Source organism: Pituophis catenifer, unplaced genomic scaffold (genome assembly GCF_029215685.1).
Source record: "Pituophis catenifer annectens isolate HBS135680 unplaced genomic scaffold, rPitCat1.0.hap2 SCAF_10, whole genome shotgun sequence".
In the NCBI taxonomy this organism is placed as follows: Eukaryota; Metazoa; Chordata; class Lepidosauria; order Squamata; family Colubridae; genus Pituophis; species Pituophis catenifer.
In genome coordinates this window covers 3,562,855-3,582,492 of record NW_027256890.1, presented here as the reverse complement: position 1 = coordinate 3,582,492, position 19,638 = coordinate 3,562,855, and the positions used below count along the sequence as shown (strand labels likewise).

Genomic DNA, 19,638 nt, shown 5'->3' with positions numbered 1-19,638 from the left:
AAACCAGAATAAAATCAACCCTGGTTGAAACTTCAAAACCAAGGTCTTTCTTCCCTGGTTGGGGCTGGAAGGAGTTTCTCTCTCTCTTCATCCAAGCATGCTGCTGTTAAGAATTTAACAGAGTTGGAAGGGACCTTGGAGGTCATCTAGTCCAACCCCCTGCCCAAGCAGGAAACTCTACCTCATTTCTGACAAATGGCAGTCCAATCTCTTCTTGAAAGCTTCCAGGGATGAAGCTGTCACAATTTCTGAAGGCAACTTCTATTCCATTGGTTGATTGTTCTCACTGTCAGAAAATTTCTCCTTATTTCCAGATTGAATCTCTCCTTGTTCAGTTTCCATCCATTATTCCTTGTCTGGCCTTCGGGGGCTTTGGAAAACAGCTTAACCCCCTTCCTCCTCTCTGTGGCAGCCCCTCAAATATTGGAAGGCTGCTATCCTGTCTCCCCTGGTCCTTTTCTTCACTAGACCAGCCATGCCCAGTTCCTGCAACCGTTCATCGTATGTTTTAGCCTCCAGTCCCCTCATTATCCTTTTGCAAGTGGATCTTCTCTGTTCGACCAAGGAGTGCCACCTGTCTTGACTCAAGAGCTCTCCAGGAGTGTAAGGCCCCCATTTCCGTAGCCTAGCCTGGGTCTGGCCTTCACCACCTCTGCAGGAGATGACAATAGAGGCTCTCGTCTGCGGGGAAGGAATTCCGAAGAAAAATTGAGTCCCTGCTAGAGATTTTTTCCCCCTGCAGATGTCTGCCTCTTAAGCTACGCAATTCGCCAACCTGTCTTCTCTCCTGCTGTCCTTGGGAGGCAGCATAAAAAAAAGCCAACTTCAGGTTGTAAATCACAAAAGAATGCAATTTGGAGCCCTCTCTCCCAAACCTACAAGGCAGCCTTCCATCCCAAAGAGCGGGAGGAGAACTTCTGCCCAGATGCAGATGTTCGCGGCTTCTTCCCTCATCGTCACTTTTTTCCTGAGGGAGGCGGGGGGAAATTTCAGTCGGGATGTTTGCAGCTCCAGTTTGGTGTGGTGGTCAAAGGGGTGGGCTGGAAGCTGAGGGGACAGGGAGTTCCAGGGCCTGGTCTTGGGCAGGAAGCCAGCTGGGTGAAAAGCCATTCCCCCCCCCCCCTCTCTCTCTCTCTCTCTCGGCCCTCAGAAAGTAGTCATAGGAAGCTATTACGGTAGTTCTGAAAAAAAGTTGCCAAGGAGACTGCATGGGTGGTACGTCCATGGGACCTCCAGGAGTCAAAACTTCCTCAAAGATAGATAGATCTCTCTAGGTTTCAACCGTCTGTCTGTCCATCCGTCCACCTGTCTGTCTATCTGTATCTGTCTGTCTGTCTGTCTGTCTGTCTCTCTCTCTCTCTCTCTCTCTGTCTCTCTCTCTCTCACTCTCACTCTCACTCTCTATCTACCTATCTACCAGGGGTGAAATGCTCCCGGATCGGACGGAATCGTCCCATCCGGTAGCTATCTTGGCTGGTTCGGCGATCCGGTAGCGATGACAGATGGAAGCTCCGCCCACCCTCCCAGGTGTCATTACTTCCTGGTTTTAACCTGGTTTTAACCAGAAAGTAATGTATTTTTTACCTTCTGCGCATGCGCAGAAGATTCTGTGCATGCGCAGAAGGCCATGTGTGCGCACACATGGCGCATGCACTTCCAAACCGGTAAGGAAGGTAAGTAGATTTCACCCCTGCTACCTACCTACCTATCTTATCTGTCCATCCATCTATCCCTTCTTCCATACATGCATCCATCCTTCCATTCTTCTTCCATCCCACCCATCTCCTTCCTTCCTTCCTTCCTTCCTTCCTTCCTTCCTTCCTTCCTTCCTTCCTTCCTTCCTCTCCTCCCTCCCTCCCTCCCTCCCTCCCTCCCTCCCCCATCCCATCTCCATCCATCGAAAAATACAATCTTCCTAATATAGCCCCTCTGACGTCCACTTCTCTTGCTGTTTCTCTCCCCTGGTAGAAAAACCGGTCCTTTTCACCCCCCCCTTCCAGACGGACAGAAGCAAGGTGGGAGAATCTGCCACCCCCCACCTGTTGGCCACCGGTCCTTCCCTACCAAGGCTCCTCAAGGGATGTGATCCGCACCTCACCACACGCCGAGTCTCACGCATTTCAGTATAACCCTTCCGGTGAGTCCAGCTCTTGGCTCTTAGGATGGTGGTTTGACTGTGTCCAGCCTTGGCAATGCCCGGTGGGTTGTAATCTGGGTTGAAAGGTTGCCAAATTCCAGATCCAGGAGAGAAGCGGAAAACAGCAGAATTCGGACTGTCAGAGCCATCCCATGGGAGGCTTCAGTTTTTTTGGCTCAGTGGGGCACAAGGGCTGCAGACAGTCATGAGTTATTCGGGGTTGCCTGCGTTCAAACTCCCAAGTTCCTCATAATCCAGTAGGCAGATCTTTCTTAGAAGAACCGAGTTCAAATACCGCTCACATAGTTTTAAACTCTCAGTCTCTCCCTCCCTCTCTCCTTCTCCCTACAGCAGCTCACCCCATCGCCTTGAACGCACACGAAAGTTCTCGGACTGGCCCACCAAGGTTGTCAGCCATCTCCAATCCCTCCGCCTCTGATCTCCAACAAGCATCCCTCTGTTCTTGAAAGAACACCTGGCTGCATCTCCCAGGTAAATGTATAACCCAACCTTCAGAGAGCATCCCACTAACCCAGGGGTGTCAAAACTCGATTTCATTTGAGGGCTGCATCAGGGTGGTGTTTGACCTCGGAGGGGCGTGGTCAGCTTGATGTCACTCGTGTTGGGGGCACCTGTGGTGGCCAAGTGCTAAGGCAGGACTTCCCTCAGACCCTCCCTCCCTCTTATTATAATCCTTCCTTCCTTCCCCTCCCTCCCTCCCCTCCTCTTCCTTCCTTCCTTCCTCCCCTCCCCTCCCTTCCTTCCTCCCCCCTCCTCTTCCTTCTTTCCTTCCTCCCCTCCCCTCCCTTCCTTCCTCCCCCTTCTCTTCCTTCCTTCCTTCCTTCCTTCCCTCCCCTCTCTCCCCTCCTCTTCCTTCCTTCCTCCCCCTCCTCTTCCTTCCTTCCTTCCTTCCTTCCCTCCCTCCCCTCCCTTCCTTCCTCCCCCTCCTCTTCCTTCCTTCCTTCCCTCCCTCCCCTCCTCTTCCTACTTTCCTCCCCCTCCCCTTCCTTCGTTCCTTCCCTCCCTCCCCTCCTCTTCCTTCCTTCCTCCCCCTCCTCTTCCTTCCTTCCCTCCCTCCCTCCCTCCCTCCCCTCCTCTCCTCTTCCTTCCTTCCTCCCCCTCCTCTTCCTTCCTTCCCTCCCCTCCCTCCGTTCTTTTTCCTTCCCTCTTCAGTCTCTTTTCTCCTTCCTCCCCCTCCTCCCTTATTTTTCCTTCCTTGCTCTCTTCCCACCTCTCCTTCCTTTTTCTTTGCCGTTTCCTCTTTCCCCTTCCTCCTTTCCTGTCCCTTCTTGCATGCTCAAAACGCAAAAGGGGAAAACGTTTCTCCTTTGGGTTTTTGGTTTTAGTTTGTTTTGCTAGCTCTCGGCCAGCCAAAACGGAGCTCCGTTTTCATTGGCAGAGGGATGCAGGAGGCCATCGTGGCTGAAAACGGAGTCCCGGGGGGGCGGGGGGGCGGCGCATGTGCAGAGGCACTGTGGGCCGGTGCTCTGCTGTTTCCAGGGCGGCACGGCAGGTCAGATCTAAGCACTCCCGTGGACTGGATCCGGCCCATGGGCCTTGAGTTGATGCCTCTGCACTAACCAGTAGACCAGTGGTTCTCAACCTTGGAAGCTTGAAGATGGGCGGAACTTCAACTCCCAGAATCCCCCAGCCAGCAGCAGATTCTGGGAGTTGAAGTCCGCCCATCTTCAAGCTACCAAGGTTGAGAAACACTGCAGTAGACCAAGAGGAACAATGAAACTATGCTCAAGGGCGTCGTTGCTACCAAGCTTTGGTTGTTGGCCTCTCTCCCAATAACGAATGTCCTTTGATGGCTCTTTCAGGGGGTCCCTCTCCAGCTCCATGGTCCATTCAGTTCGGAGCACGCCAAAGTCTCCATCGGTGCCATCGCTGTGCCTTTGACGATGGACCCCAAGAAGCTGGGTAAGAGGATCTTCGTTCTGACCTGGTGGCGAAGATGTTCTCAGAGCCGCGGCAGGCCAGAGAAGGGGGAGGATCCAGCTGGCACACGAGCCGGGCTGAAAACCAGCCGTCGTCCCCCCAAGCGCTTTCTCCTGCTGCTCCTGGTACAACAAAGTAAAGGTGGTAACGTTCTTGTTTTCCAGTGCCATTCTCTGGAGTGAAGCAGGAGCAGCTGTCCCCTCGAAGTCCGGCTTGCCAACCTGAAAGCTTGGCCGGGCAGACCTCGCAGGAGAGCTCTGTTCTTCGAGGTAAGCCTCTGGAACTGTGGAAGCCTATAAGAACAGAATAGGGGTAGGGATGAGATGGTTTGGGATGAGATGGAATAGAAAATAGGACAGGACAGGACAGGATAGGATAGGGGAGGGGAAGGGGAAAGAGGAAGGGGAATAGAATAGAATAGAATAGAATAGAATAGAATAGAATAGAATAGAATAGAATAGAATAGAATAGAATAGAATAGAATAGAATAGAATAGAATAGAATGAAGAGGGAAAAGGAGAAGGAGAAGAATGAGAGAAGTAAAAAGAGTAGAGTAGAATAGAAATAGAAGAATAGAATAGAATAGAATAGAATAGAATAGAATAGAATAGAATAGAATAGAATAGAATAGAATAGAATAGGAAGGAGAAGGAGAAGGAGAAGGAGAAGAATGAGAGGTAAAAAGGGTAAGGTAGAGTAGAGTAGAGTAGAATAGAATAGAATAGAATAGAATAGAATAGAATAGAATAGAATAGAATAGAATAGAATAGAATAGAATAGAATAGAATAGAAGAAGTAGGATAGGATAGGATAGAAATCATAGAAGGGAAGAGAAGAGGATAGGAGATAATAGAATAGAGAATGAATAGAAATATAGCACAGCACAGAGCAGAACCTTGGAGGTCTTCTAGTCCAGCCCCCTGCTCAAGCAGGAAACCCTCTACCATTTCAGACAAATGGTTGTCCAATCTCTTCTTAAAAACCTCCAGTGACGGAGCACCCACAACTTCTGGTGGCAAGCTGTTCCACGGGTTAATCATCCTCGTTGTTAGGAAGTTTCTCCTCAGTTCCAGGTTGCTTCTCTCCTCGATTAGTTTCCATCCATCGTTTCTTGTCCTGCCTTCTGGTGCTTTGGAGAATAATTTCTCTATCATTTCCATCTAAGTTTCTCTAGAAAGTTCTCTTCTGTCATAAGCTCTAGTTAAGCTCGGTAGAAAAGAGGTTCTCGGGCCGCAGCCCACTACCCACTCGGGCAAGCAGCACCCCAAAGAGAGTTGCGTGTGCGTATCAGCTTTCTCTCGCAAGGCCCGGTCCCCCTCTCCTCCCTCCCCCCCACATGCGGGGTGGAACTGAGCTGGCGACGGCTCGCGTTCCTGCAGAAAGGGCTCCGTGTGCCACCTGTTCGCCATCACGGGTTTAGCCCCTTCAAACAAACAAACAAACAAACAAAGTGAAGAATGTGCACTGTGTTTATAAGCCTCACTGGACCTCCCAGAATGTCCAAAGATTTCACGGGCCAGAACCTTTAGCGGTAGAACTCATAATTTACTGGTTTTAAGAAGGTCGCAGGGGATGGGAGAGCCATTTCGTCTAAGCCAGGGGTGTCAAACTCGATTTTATTGAGGGCCGCATCAGGTTTGCGTTTGATCTCAGGGGGGCTGGGAGGGTGTGGCCAGGTGGGCGTGGCCAGCTCAACGTCACTCGTGTTGGGGGCGCCTTTGGCGGCCCTAGCGCTCTGCCAGTGAAAACGGGCTCCGAGCTCCATTTTCGGCTGCGACGGCCTCCTGCAACCCTCTGCCAGTGAAAATGGAGTTGGGCGGGCCGGACACAGCCCTCCCGAGTTCCATTTTCACTGATAGAAGTACCGCAAGCCGGTTCTGTGCTGTTTCCAGGGCGGCATCACGGGCCAGATCTAAGCACCCCGTGAGCCTTGAGTTTGACACCCTTGGTCTAAGCCATTAGGAGAAGCTCTCCAACCTGCAGAAGCAGTGCTGGGCTCATTGGCCCATACATCTGTTTGAAGCTGCCTTTCCCCCACCCCCCAAATGTCCTGGAACAGGCAGGTGGGTGACAACCCGTAAATGATTTTTTTGAAAGTATCAGCTCTTCTTGTTGGTTGTCTCCTGCAGGTACCTCCTTGTCAGGAGGAAGCATCATTAAAGGGATCCCCAGCACAAGGCCACCCTCGGAATCTACCATCACATATCGAGGTTCCATCACACATGTAAGTCTTCTCTTTGGGGGTGGGGAGAATTTTCTAGGAGTGCACCAGAAGTGGATTGGAAATGTCTTGGTGATGAGAAGAACCTATGGTGGAGAATGTTATGAAATGTTATGGTGGAGAATGTTATGAATGTTATGACCTGTCAAAGATTGAGGAGGGCACAAAAAGATGAAGAAGATCTGGGATGGTTAATATCTGCTAAAGACCTTTGGCTGGTCTTGAAGCCAACCATATTGTCCTAGAAAATGGAAGAAGACCTGGGATAGTTAATAACTCCTAAAGACCTTTGGCTGGTCTCAAAGCCAACCATATTGTCCTAGAAGATGAAGAAGACCTGGGAAGGTTAATACCTCCTGAATACCTTTGGCTGGCCTTGAAATCAATCATATTGTCAAGGAATGGCCCAGGAGGAACTCAACCCAGGTTCAGAATGTGATCGGTTTTCTTCAGCGGGTGGAAAAGAGGAGCTGTATCTTTTCCTTAGGAAATGTGAACTGCACTTTGAGATCCCTCAAGCTCTTTCCAGACATTTCCCCAGGCACACACACACGCACACACACACACACACACACACACACACACAGAGAGAGAGAGAGAGAGAGAGAGAGAGAGAGAGAGAGAGAGAGAGCGCAAAGAATCCATGGTTCCCATCAATCAGCGTTAGAGACGGAAGGCTTGCCAAATGGGTGATAGCTTTGTACTCTCTCCAGTTATTGCTTTCTCTGGAAACGGAGCAGAGAAAATTCTTTTGGTGTTTTTTTTTTTTTTAATTCCCTTCTTTTTCTCCTCCTCCTCCTCCTCCTTCCTGGCTGACATTCAGATCTTTAAAGATACGTTATGAGAACGCTGGCGTTCTCAGCTCCTTTCCTTGGAAAAATAAACCTCGGGTTCAGCTGCCATGAGACAGTTTTGAAGGGGGGAAGGAAGGACTCACTGGAGAAGAGCCCAATGCTGGGAACGATTGAGGGCAAAAGAAAAGGAAGGGGACGGCAGAGAAGGAGGTGGCTGGATGGAGTCCCTGCACCAGTCGGCGTGAGCTTAAATGGACTCCAGAGGATGGTAGAGGACAGGAAGGCCCGGAGGAACGTGGTCCATGGGGTCGCGATGGGTCGGACACGACTTCACCACTAACAACAACGATAACCCACCTCTGATGCTAATCAGCCAAAAAATGATCTTGTCTAAAATCAAAACTTGATCCCACGTTGCTACAGATTAATTAAAGATTAATCCAGAAATCCTGCTAAATCAGAGGTCAGCAACCTGCAGCTCTGGAGCTGCATGTGGCTCTTTCACCCCTCTGCTGTGGCTCCCTGTCACTCAAAATATGCGTCACAACCGCCAATGTGCGACACCCACCGGCACGCGATTTATTGAGCTTTTCAACCCCCGGTAAGCCAACCATGGATAAATCCAAGAAAAGAAAAGTTTCAGAAGAAAACAGAACGTTTAATTCAACTACATATGCTAGTTTTGTGGCCTCTCAAGAAATAGTCAGGCACAGGAAGGTTTTGTGGCTCCCGGTGTTTTCTTTTCTGTGGGAAACGGGTCCAAATGGCTCTTTGAGTGTTTAAGATTGCAGACCCCTGTGCTAAGTAATAATCAGGAAGATTTTAATCTCTGGCTCCTTCTCCAGAAAATCTGATAGTGTTTATCAGCCTCTTGTGACATTACAATGCTCTGCTGGGGCACAGAAGACGGCTTGAGTGGGCTCCCAAGCATGAAGGTCAGCCCTTCATGGCAATTTATTTATTTATTTATTTATTTATTTATTTATTTATTTATTTATTTATTTATTTATTTATTTTATTGAATTTCTATACCGCCCTACTCCCGAAGGACTCAGGGCGGTGTACAGCCATGAAATAAAACACATAGATATACAAAATTTAAAATCAAATAAAATGAATGGGGTCGCGATGGGTCGGACACAACTTTGCGACTAACAACAACAATATCACATTGTTGAAATAAGTCTTTTTCACTAGGGTAGTTTATAATTCCATTTAAACAGCTAGCACTTTTGCTGCTTCTTGGAGACGTTTATCCTCGCCTGCCTCTTGCTCCGTTCCAAATATTTGATGAGTTGAAAATAATATTCTCCTGTTTTTAGGATCTGGTTTCCAATGTGGTTGTTTTGGGTTTTTTTTCTAATTAAGACCTTTTTAAGGACTTTGTTAGCGTTGTTTTTGTTTGATTGACGTGCACTGTTCAGCATCGGGCGACCCTGCAGACGGGCAATTTATCTAAATTTAATGAATTCATAAATCCACAAAGATTGAAGGGGTTAACCTAGTAAAAAGGGGGAGGAACTCTGCAATGTTTCTCTGCTATCCCCAAGAGAAAAAAAATAAAATAAAAAAATGTGGGAGGTTTTCAGTGATGTGTCATCCCAGAAACTTTAATTAATGGTGAGCATCGCTTTCCCAATTACCGGTTCAGATAACATCAGATAGGAGGGCTGGTTTCCTGTCTTAAGATGCAGAATAATAAGATAATTCGGAATTTATCTGGAACCTCTGCAGACGTCCCTGCAAAGCGTCTGTTGCATCCAAAATAATCCCAAAATAATTATTTTTATATATATATATATATATATATATATATTAAAAATTAACTCTTCCCTCCCAGGGATTTTATCTCATTCATGGCGGTTTACGTCAAAGGGATGCAAAACCCATCCTTGGCATTCAGTTGTGTGGTTTGCACGGCCGTGCCAATCTTCACATGGGCGTCCATGGCCGGCATTTGCATGCAGCGTGAATGCCACCGACACACAAAATACGGATACTCCTCGACTTTGCGATGGCAATTTTTGTCACTAAGCGAGGTGGTCGGTAAAGATGAGGTGGCCAATGTGACGACCTGTTTTGCCATGTTAAATAAATCACGGCTGTTCGTAAGTGAATTCAGCTTTCCCCATTGACTTCGATTGTCTGAAGCCAGCTACAACATTGTAAACACTAGCCGGTTGCCAAGCACTTGGAATTTGATCATGTGAATGGGGGGAGATGCTGCCATGGTTGTAAGTGCGAGGACCAATCGCAAGTTACTATTTTCAGTGCAACCAAGATCATTAGGGGGCTGGAGGCATGTGAAGAAACAGGAACTGGGCCTGTCTAGTGAAGAGAAGGACCAGGGGAGACAGGATAGCAGACTTCCAATAGTTGAGGGGCTGCCACAGAGAGGAGGAAGGGGGTCAAGCTATTTTCCAAAGCACCCGAAGGCCAGACAAGGAATAATGGATGGAAACTGAACAAGGAGAGATTCAGCCTAGAAATAAGGAGAAATTTTCTGACAGTGAGAACAATCAATCTATGGAACAGAAGTTGCCTTCGGAAGTTGTGGGAGCTTCATCACTGGAGGCTTTCAAGAAGAGACTGGACTGCCATCTGTCAGAAATGGTGGAGGGTCTCCTGCTTGGGTGGGGGGTTGGACTAGATGACCTATGAGGTCCCTTCCAACTCTGTTAATCTGAATCTAACTAAGATGATTTAACGCTTGGAGACTAAAGCATGAAGAATGGTTGCAGGAACTGGGCATAGCTAGTCTAGTGAAGAGAAGGACCAGCGGAGACAGGATAGCAGTCTTCCAATATTTGAGGGGCTGCCACAGAGAGGAGGAAGGGGGTCACTCTATTCTCCAAAGCACCTGAAGGCCAGAGAAGGAATAATGGATGGAAACTGAACAAGGAGAGATTCAACCTGGAAATAAGGAGGAATTTCCTGACAGTGAGAACAATCAACCCATGGAACAGAAGTTGCCTTCAGAAGTTGTGGGAGCTTCATCCCTGAAAGCTTTCAAGAAGAGACTGGACTGCCATCTGTCAGGAATGGTGTAGGGTCTCCTGCTTGGGTGGGGGGTTGGAATAGATGACCTACAAGGTCCCTTCCAACTCTGTTAATCTCTGTATCCGTGCTGTTGGAGAGATCAATCGAGACTAATGATTCAGCAAGGAGCATGGGCTTTGGGAAGAAGGCACGGCCTCTGTCCGTCTGTGACAACTCGCTGCGAGACAAAAGTTACACTAATATGAAAGAAACAATGGATAATTAAAGAGCAATTAAAGGATGCTGAAGGCGGGGCAGGATGAAACTTCGACAGGCAAAAATCAAAATCGGGTTTAAATAATTAAAATAGAATGGTTAAATTGTCCCGCGGCGAGTTCGCTCTGGCAAGTTGTCCCATTCTCTCCCTCGGGAATGGTTCATTAAATGAAGCTTTTATTTGCATGCTTTTTCGGATTAGGGGCTTGCCTAAAATCTATGCGCGTGATGGTGCCACCCATGGGGTGATCTAACTGGATTTAGCATCCAGCGCATCGGGGTTTGCCGATGGGAATGACCAGCGGTCTCGTTTGCAAAGCTTTAAGATCCATTCATGGTCTGTTGCGTTGCAGTAGTACCCGTCTGCAAATATGGGCTGCAGAAGACGGATGTTCCAGAGGTTTCCTTCCCTAAAGCCATCTGATCATGTTCTCCTGTGAGCATGTGCGCCGAAGCTGATCGGTGTGTTTTGTCTCTTTTTAACGCCAAGCCCTTGAATTCGGGTGCTGAAATGGAGGCCTCTCTGTGCCATATTGGTAATGCGGTGTCTCTGTTGATGTTACTCGGAGAAACTCCGAGACTCTGGTCAGTTGGATCCCAAGAGTGTTATTGCTCTTCGAATTGGTGCAGGACATCCTCGTTTTAGTGACCACAATTGAGACTGGCAACTCAGTCATTAAGGGAAGCCATTGCTAAAGGAAACCACAACGGTGCTTATGATCTAACTTCAGCTTTCCTTTTCGGTACGGGCCTGCAAAGGTTGTAAACGCAATGATTGGTTGCAAAGTTACTTTATTAACGTATCTGTGAGAGGTCGCAAAATGAGACTGTCATTAAATGAAGACTGCCCGGTCTTACTCTCTGGCTGGATTGGGTTCTGCCCACTGTCCCTGAACCTCAATTGCTCCTAAGAACATCCAAGCAACTACCCTTCTAACACCCCAGGCCTATGCCCTAGTCTCCTGGGCTGCAGTCCACTATCGGGCCGTGGCCTATTCAGAATTGGGCCACGAGAGTGGCTGGCCGAAGCGAGCACACGTGCGCACACAGCTCAGTTTGCGTGAGTGGTGGGACGGCAGGCCTTCTCGTGCCTGTGTGCCAGCCCGCCCCTTGTGCAAGTCGAGCTGTGTGCATGCACGCCAGCCCACCACTTGCACGAGGGCCGTGTGTGCACTTGTTGCTCGCACGGCCCAATTCCCATGTTTCCACACCCCCCCCCAAGCTGGGCCATTAGGTTGCAAAGATTAGGGCCCTGCCCTAGTCCAACCTCTGCCCTTAAGGCAGGGGGTTGTGTTTGACCTTAGAGAGGTTAGGGCAGTGGTGAAATGTAAAATTTGTTACTACCAGTTCTGTGGGCGTGGCTTGGTGAGGGGGGTAATGTGACTGGGTGGGCGTGGCCAACTTTTTTTTTTTTTAACTTTTCAAAGCATTTTTTCTAATGCTTTGAAAAGCCTCTGCTGATCAGGCAACTCAGCTGGGACCGTCAGAGACTTTTCAAAGCAATTTTTTTACCACCTCTTCGGCCAAGAGGTTGCAGAAAAAAATGCTTTGAAAAGCCTCTGACGATCCCAGCTGAGCCGCGCGATCATCAGAGGCTTTTTTTTTACTTTTAAAAGCATTTTTTCATCGGAAGAGGTTGTAGAAAAAATGCTTTTAAAAGTAAAAAAAAAAAAAAAGCCTCTGATGATCGTGCGGCTCAGCTGGGCATTGGGAGGGGGCAGGGATTTTTGCTACCGGTTCTCCAAACTACTCGCCGCCATCGCTACCGGATCAGGCAATCCGGTCCAAACTGGGAGCATTTCACCTCTGGGTTGGGGGCGTGGCCAGCTTGACGTCATGCATGTCAGCAGCACCTGTGGTGCCCGAGTGCTCTGCCACTGAAAATGGGCTCCCAAGCTCCATTTTCAGCTGCGACGGCTTCCCACAACCCTCTGCCAGCGAAAATGGAGCTTGTGAGCTTGCATTCGGTCCTCTCGAGCTCCGTTTTCGCTGGCAGAAGCACTGTGGTCTTTGCTGTTTCCAGGGCGGCCCCGTAGGCCAGATCTAAGCACCCTGCGGGCCGGATCTGGCCCCTGGGCCGTGAGTTTGACACCCCTGCCTTAAGAAATCAGTAGTAGGATGCGGTAATGAAATTTCTCCACTGCTACCAGAACATGTCCAGACACAGTAAAGCCACAGGCATAATCTCAACCTACGTCGACCGCATTTGAATTCTAGAGTGATACTGGTGGCGCAGTTGATCTGGGGCAGTGATTTTCATCTTTTCTTCACCGTGGACCCCTTTAAATACCTTTTGTGGCCACAGACCTCTAAGACCTAACTCAAGATTTAAAGCATTAGATTGCATCAAACATTCACAGACACCCCCCTGGGACGACCTCACGGCCTCCCGGGGGTCTGCGGACCAGAGGTTGGGAACCACTGACGTAGGGCATCAGTTGCCAGAAGTCAACCAATGATAGCTGTAGCAACATCTTACCCTGTTTCCCTGAAAATAAGACCTCCCCTGATAATAAACCCAATCGGGCTTTTGAGTGCATGCAGTAAAATAAGCCTTCCCCTGAAAATAAGCCCTCCCCGAAAATATTTAAATGCAGAGCTGGAAATCAGGTAAGACGGCAAGAGGAGCCCCATCTTGCTCCACACGCCCCAACATAATAAGACCTCCCCCAAAATAAGGCCAAGCGCTTATTTCGGGGTTTCAAAAAAATATAAGACAGGGTCTTATTTTCAGGGAAACACGGTAAATAGGTGCTAAGAGTTAGGATTGCAAAAAGCAGCATCTTTTTTTCAAAATGTTCCTGAGTGCGAGTCAGCCACAAGACAGGGTAGGTAGTGGACTGAGCATGCTTGTGAGCATTTAGACGTAGGCGCTCTTATCTTTAAGCATATTAGTCCTTATTTCTGGCAGGAGCGCCACCAACCAGCTTGTCAATGTGTTTTGTCAAGTCTGGTCCTGCAGTTGGATGCAAACTAAAGCTTTAGGAGCCCCACCCAGTCACTTGGGAAACGCGAAACGTTGCTCAGTGGCAAGGCGTGTGCTTGGCGTGCAAAATAATTCAGATCTGATTCCCAGCAAACCCAAACATCAGAGTATCATTTACCCACCTCTGATTCTTGGAGAATGAAGTTTGGGACCCAAGGTTGGCAATGGGTTTGGATAGCAACAGCATTTAGACTTATATACTGCTTCACAGTGCTTGGCAGCCCTCTCTAAGCAGTTTACAGAGTCAGCCTCTTGCCCCCAACAATCTGGGTCCTCATTTTACCCACCTCGGAATGATGGAAGGCCGAGTCAATCTTGAGCCAGTCAGGATTGAAGTGCTAGCAGGGGACGAAGGAAGGAAGGAAGGAAGGAAGGAAGGAAGGAAGGAGGGAGGGAGGGAGGGAGGGAAGGAAGGAAGGAAGGAAGGAAGGAAGGAAGGAAGGAAGGAAGGAAGGAAGGAAAGGAAGAGCAATAGCATTTAGACTTATATACCACTTCACAGTGCTTGGCAGCCCTCTCTAAGCAGTTTACAGAGTCAGCCTCTTGCCCCCCAACAATCTGGGTCCTCATTTTACCCACCTCGGAAGGAGGGAAAGCCGAGTCAACCTTGAGCCTGGTGAGATTTGAGCTGCCAAATTGCAGGCAGTCAGCAGAAGTAGTCTGCAATAGTACACTGCAACCACTGTGCCACCACAGGCTCTTACCATGTTTCCTCGAAAATAAGACCAGGTCTTATATTAATTTTTGCTCCAAAAGACACATTAGGGCATATTTTCTGGTTAGATCTTATTTTGGGGAAAATAAGGTACTAAATGCACCCATCTGGCTGACAATCTTAACGGGCTTATTTTGAAGGTAGGGCTTATATTACGAGCATCCTGGAAAATCATGCTAGGGCTTATTTTCTGGTTAGGTCTTATTTTCGGGGGGGAAAGGATAATATGGATAGTCTTTTCTGTGCCTAGATGTTCGTTGAGCTTCCGAGTGGAATAGACAACCTGATCCTTCAAACGAAGAACCTGTATTCAAGCAGTGAAAATTCACCGGTCTCATTTCACAAGGGCCCAAGGAAAGGAAAACAAATCTTGTACAACCTGGTACATTTGTAGAGAGGAATAAACGTTGAAGCTGGAAGAGAACTGAGGGGGTTGAAAGGGAGACGCAGGATGTGTTTTGTACGTGTGTGTGTGTGTGTGTGAATACACCTGCCTTCATTTCAGCTTCACCCTCTACTTCACAGGTCTCCATCTCTGGCTCCTTGCCTAGCTGTTAGTTCTGCAGAATCCAATATTTTCCATGGTCTGCTCTTCCCGTGTCCTCCGAACGTTAAAACAAAACATAACCGCCCACCCCAAAGTTTGATCTCACCATCCTGATGGTTCTTCTGATCGTTCGGCCGTAGCCTTTTGCCTGTCACGCGTGTGACAGGAAACAAGAGTTCCCAGCTGGTATTTAGCTCGAGATTGTTCTCCTTTGTTCGGGTCTGTTTCTTGGAATCCGTCGCTCGTTGGTCCGCCTGGGCCTGCGTTAACGCCCGTGTGTCGTTCTGCTTTGCTGTTTTCTGCCTTAATGGCTCGTGACGCTGTTAAATCAGGCTCTTTGGTCTCTTTCCAAGGGTACCCCGGCTGAAGTGCTGTACAAAGGAACCATTACCAAGGTAATTGGAGAAGACAGCACCAGCAGAGCGGAGAAGGCAAGGGACGAGGCGCTGCCCAAGGGACACGTCATCTACGAGGGGAAGAAAGGACATATCCTGAGTTACGATGGTGAGTGGAAGCTCGCTTCGACTGGGAATCCCGCTGCTTGGTCGCCCCACGGGTGAGGAAACCTCCCAAGGGAGTATTTGGGGCAGTGGTGAAATCCAATTTTTTTTTACTACCGGCTCTGTGGACGTGGCTTGGTGGGCGTGGCTTGGTGGGCATGGCAGGGGAAGGATACTGCAAAATTCCCATTCCCACCCCACTCCAGGGGAAGGATACTGCAAAATCCCCATTCCCATCCCACTCCAGGGGAAGGATACCGCAAAATCTCCATTCCCACCCCACTCCTGGGGGAAGGATACTGCAAAATCCCCATTCCCTCCCCACTCCTGGGGGAAGGATATTGCAAAATCCCCATTCCCACCCCACTCCAGGGGAAGGATACTGCAAAATAACCATTCCCACCCCACTCCTGGGGAAAGGATATTGCAAAATCTCCATTCCCACCCCACTCCAGGGGAAGGATACTGCAAAATAACCATTCCCACCCCACTCCTGGGGAAAGGATATTGCAAAATCTCCATTCCTACCCCACTCTAGGGGAAGGATACTGCGAAATAACCATTCCCACCCCACTCCTGGGGAAAGGATATTGCAAAATCCCCATTCCCACCCCACTCCGGGGGAAGGATACTGCAAAATCTCCATTCCCACCCCACTCCGGGGGAAGGATACTGCAAAATCCCCATTCCCACCCCACTCCGGGGGAAGGATACTGCAAAATCTCCATTCCCACCCCACTCCTGGGGGAAGGATACTGCAAAATCTCCATTCCCACCCCACCCCTGGGGGAAGGATACTGCAAAATCTCCATTCCCACCCCACTCCTGGGGGAAGGATACTGCAAAATCCCCATTCCCTCCCCACTCTGGGGCCAGCCAGAGGTGGCATTTGGCGGTTCTCCGAACTGCTCAAAATTTCCACTTCCGGTTGTCCAGAACCTGTCAGAACCTGCTGGATTTCACCCCTGATTTGGGGGCTCCCATGTTTTGGATGAAAGGCCCCAATACAAGGTTTCAGGAGTGATGGAGAACTCCTTCAGATGTTTCTGGCCGCCGTTGCTTGGTTGAGCTGGCGTTGATGAGCTTCCTGTCACTCGCCCCTGTTTTCCAACCCCCCCCAAAGGTTGAAGGTTAAAGGGACGCAGTGGCTCATTGGCTAAGACGCTGAACTTGTCGATCGAAAGGTCGGCAGTTCAGCGGTTTGAATCCCAAGTATCACGTAATGGGGTGAGCTCCCGAACTTGTCCCAGCTTCTGCCAACCTAGCAGTTCGAAAGCACATAAAAAAATGCAAGTAGAAAATAGGGACCACCTTTGTTGGGAAGATAACAGCGTTCCATGTGCCTTTGGCGTTGAGTCCTGCTGGCCACATGACCACAGAGACATCTTCAGACAGTGCTGGCTCTTTGGCTTTGAAACGGAGATGAGCACTGCCCCCTAGAGTTGGGAACGACAAGCACATATGTGGGATGGGAACTTTTACTTTTACCTTTATTATAAAAAAGATGTTGAGACTCTGGAAAGAGTGCAGAAAAGAGCCACAAAGATGATTAGGGGGCTGGAGTTTAAAACACGATGAACAACGGTTGCAGGAACAGTTTACCAAAAAGAAAGACTGGGGAGGACAACAACATGAAAGCAGTCTTCCAGTATTTGAGGGGCTGCCACAAAGAAAAAGGGGATTAATTTATTTTCTAGAAGGCAGGATAAGAAGCAATGGATGAAAGCTAATCAAGGAGAAAAGCAACCCAGAACTAAGGAGAAACTTCCTAAAAGTGAGAACAATTAACCAGCGGAGCAGCTTGCCACCAGAAATCATGGGCACTCCATCACTGGAGGTTTTTAAGAAGAGGCTGGACACTCAAGTTATCTGAAATAGTATAGGTTCTCCTGTTTGAGCAGGGGGCTGGAGTAGAAGACCTCTAAGGTCCCTTCCAGTTCTATTCAGTTCTAAATTCTAGTAGGAGACTTGGAGACCAGAGAGTAATATTTCCTCTCTGGACTTCTGGCTCTCCCGTGTGAACTGCACTGCTAAGCCTACCAAGGAAAGCTGGGTTTACAGGCTAGGATGATCAGAGTTTAAGGTCAGCGTGGATGTCCTCTCTGCCCCTCCGGTGACACGTCAGGATTAAGCCGCCGAGTTTGCAGAGTCGGTTTTGTGCGTTCGATCAGACTGCGTCATTGGGACGCTTGAGTACAGCCGAGGGGTGAACAAGGGCCAGATGTCAATCTGAGATGCCCCGAGGTGCTCCTTCACGCTCTTTGCAAATCACAAGTCCTGTGGGTTGAGCGTCCCTCTGCAAGGACGCTCTTTCCTCCCAATTAGCATTTTTTCCATCCGTTGCATCTTATCTTCACCGCAGGGCCAAAGCCCGTCCCGTAACGGCTGTTTTTCAGACAAAGGATAACTCTTCAAATGTAAGCTGAGCTAGATGAGAAGATGGATTAGATTAGATTAACAGAGTTGGAAGGGACCTTGTTAGGTCATCTAGTCCAACCCCAAACCCCCCCCCCCCCCGCCCAAGCAGGAGACCCTAACACCATTTCTGACGTTGATTGCTGAAGGCTTCTGATCGTGAAGTTACATCTTTTGGGGTTTTCTCTGAATTGCATCGCCTACGTTCTCTTCGAGAGCTGAAAGATGTTGGTGTGGCATGCTAGTTGGGTTGTGTTTATTGATCCTGAACATCAGCAAAAGCACGTAGACTTCATAGTGTTTTACAGCCCTCTCTAAGTGGTTTAAAGAGTTGGCATCTTGCCCCCAACAATCTGGGTCCTCATTTTACCCACCTCGGAAGGATGGAAGGCTGAGTCAAGGATTGAATTCCTGGCAATGGGCAAAGTTATGGGAGGGAGGGAGGGAGGGAGGGAGGGAAGGAAGGAAGGAAGGAAGGAAGGAAGGAAGGAAGGAAGGAAGGAAGGAAGGAAGGAAGGAAGGAAGGAAGGAAGGAAAAAAAAACAGGAATCACTTCACAGTGCTTTCCAGCCCTCTCTAAGTGGTATACAGAGTCAGCTTGTTGGCCTCAACAATCTGGGTCCTCATTTTACCCACCTCGGAAGGATGGAAGGCTGAGTCAACCTTGAGTTGGTCAGGATCAAATTCCTGGTAGGCGGCAGAATTAGCTTGCAATCCTGCATTCTAACCACTTCACCACCACATTGAAACCAAGCACAAGAGGTCTCAGCCAACAAACAGCTTGTGTTCCCCAAAAAGAGATGTTGTAGAATGGTCCTCTCTGTCTCCTCTCAGTTCTTTGGGCCATGGGTTGGGTTCTTCTAGAGAGCTGGGGAGGTGTCATGGTGAAAAGCTTGGACTGGATACCAGATTTGAGTTCTTTGTTGGCTGTGGAAGCTTGCTGATGGACTTTGGACCTGCCTCTGTCCCTCTTCTCAACTGAGCCACCTTCTCAAGATCTTTTCCTGAAAGACCAGAGGTGGTATTCAGCCGGTTCAGACCGGTTCGGGAGAACTGGTGTCAGCGACCTGCGGGTGGGCCTGCCCATCCTCCCAGGCGCAATCCCATCCTATATCGCTGTTTTTTACGCGACACACATGTGTGGACGGCACACAAGAGCGAATTGCCGTGTTTCGTGACCCCGCACGCATGCGTGTGCTCACATTTCCGGTCCTGGGTGAACCAGTTGCTACAGTATGTGAAGCCCACGTTCGTGCATGTGCCACCTTGAGTTCCTGAAGGAAAGATTGGAGATCCATGAATTCCTCGGTATTACTCAGGGGGTATATGTTGAGTAAGAGATGGGGTGCTGAGGCAGTGGTGAAATCTAAAATTTGTTACTACCGGTCCTGTGGGCGTGGCTTGGTGGGGGGGGTAATGTGACTGGGTGGGTGTGGCCAATTTTTTTTATTTTTTTACTTTTAAAACCATTTTTTACATGTAAAACCATGTAAAAAATGCTTTCAAATGGCTCTGACGATCCAAGCTGAGTTGCCTGATCGGCAGGCAACTCAGCTAGGATCGTCAGAGCTTGGCTCGTCAGAGGCATTTAAAAGAAAAAAAGCCTCTGATGATCGCACGGCTCAGCTGGGCATGGGGGGGCAGGCATTTTTGCTACCAGTTCTCCGAACTGCCCGCCACCATCGCTACCTACTCGCCCGAGCCAGTCCGAACCGGGAGCATTTCACCCCTGTGCTGAGGGGAACACCGTCTCCTTGCTTTCTGAACTGGCGTGTGATGGACTAACCCTAGTTGAGTTTTTGAGAGCTGTTTTCTTCATGGAGATGGAGCAGGGCATGGATTATCTCTGGGGGTTTTCGGTCAGGTCTCCAAGCTCGCTTTATAGACACAACAGACGCGGCTGTTGTCTCTCTCTCTCTCTCTCTCTCTCTCTCTCTCTCTCTCTCTCTGAGTCAAGTCCTTGGGGGTGAGATGAGACATCTTCCTCCTCTCGTGCTTCTGCTTAGCTTTTGTCCCAGAGAACAAGTGTTGAGCGAGAAGGTTCAGCCAAGAGATGTTCAGAAGACCCTTGGCTGAGACAGCCCAGATGTCGGGGAAAATCGGGGGAAAAAAATGACCCAGACAAAA

The 19,638-nt window shown here is 49.0% G+C and overlaps 1 protein-coding gene across 1 annotated transcript in view; it reads left to right on the top strand.

Moving 5' to 3' along the window:
- Window positions 1-19,638, top strand: part of NCOR2 (nuclear receptor corepressor 2) — a 170,045-nt gene that overhangs the window by 109,937 nt on the left and 40,470 nt on the right. The window contains 9 exon segments of the mRNA XM_070951279.1: window positions 1,969-1,988; window positions 1,991-2,020; window positions 2,023-2,137; window positions 2,489-2,562; window positions 2,564-2,629; window positions 3,961-4,060; window positions 4,243-4,347; window positions 6,208-6,302; window positions 14,950-15,100. Of these exon segments, the coding sequence (XP_070807380.1) occupies window positions 1,969-1,988; window positions 1,991-2,020; window positions 2,023-2,137; window positions 2,489-2,562; window positions 2,564-2,629; window positions 3,961-4,060; window positions 4,243-4,347; window positions 6,208-6,302; window positions 14,950-15,100 (756 nt within the window).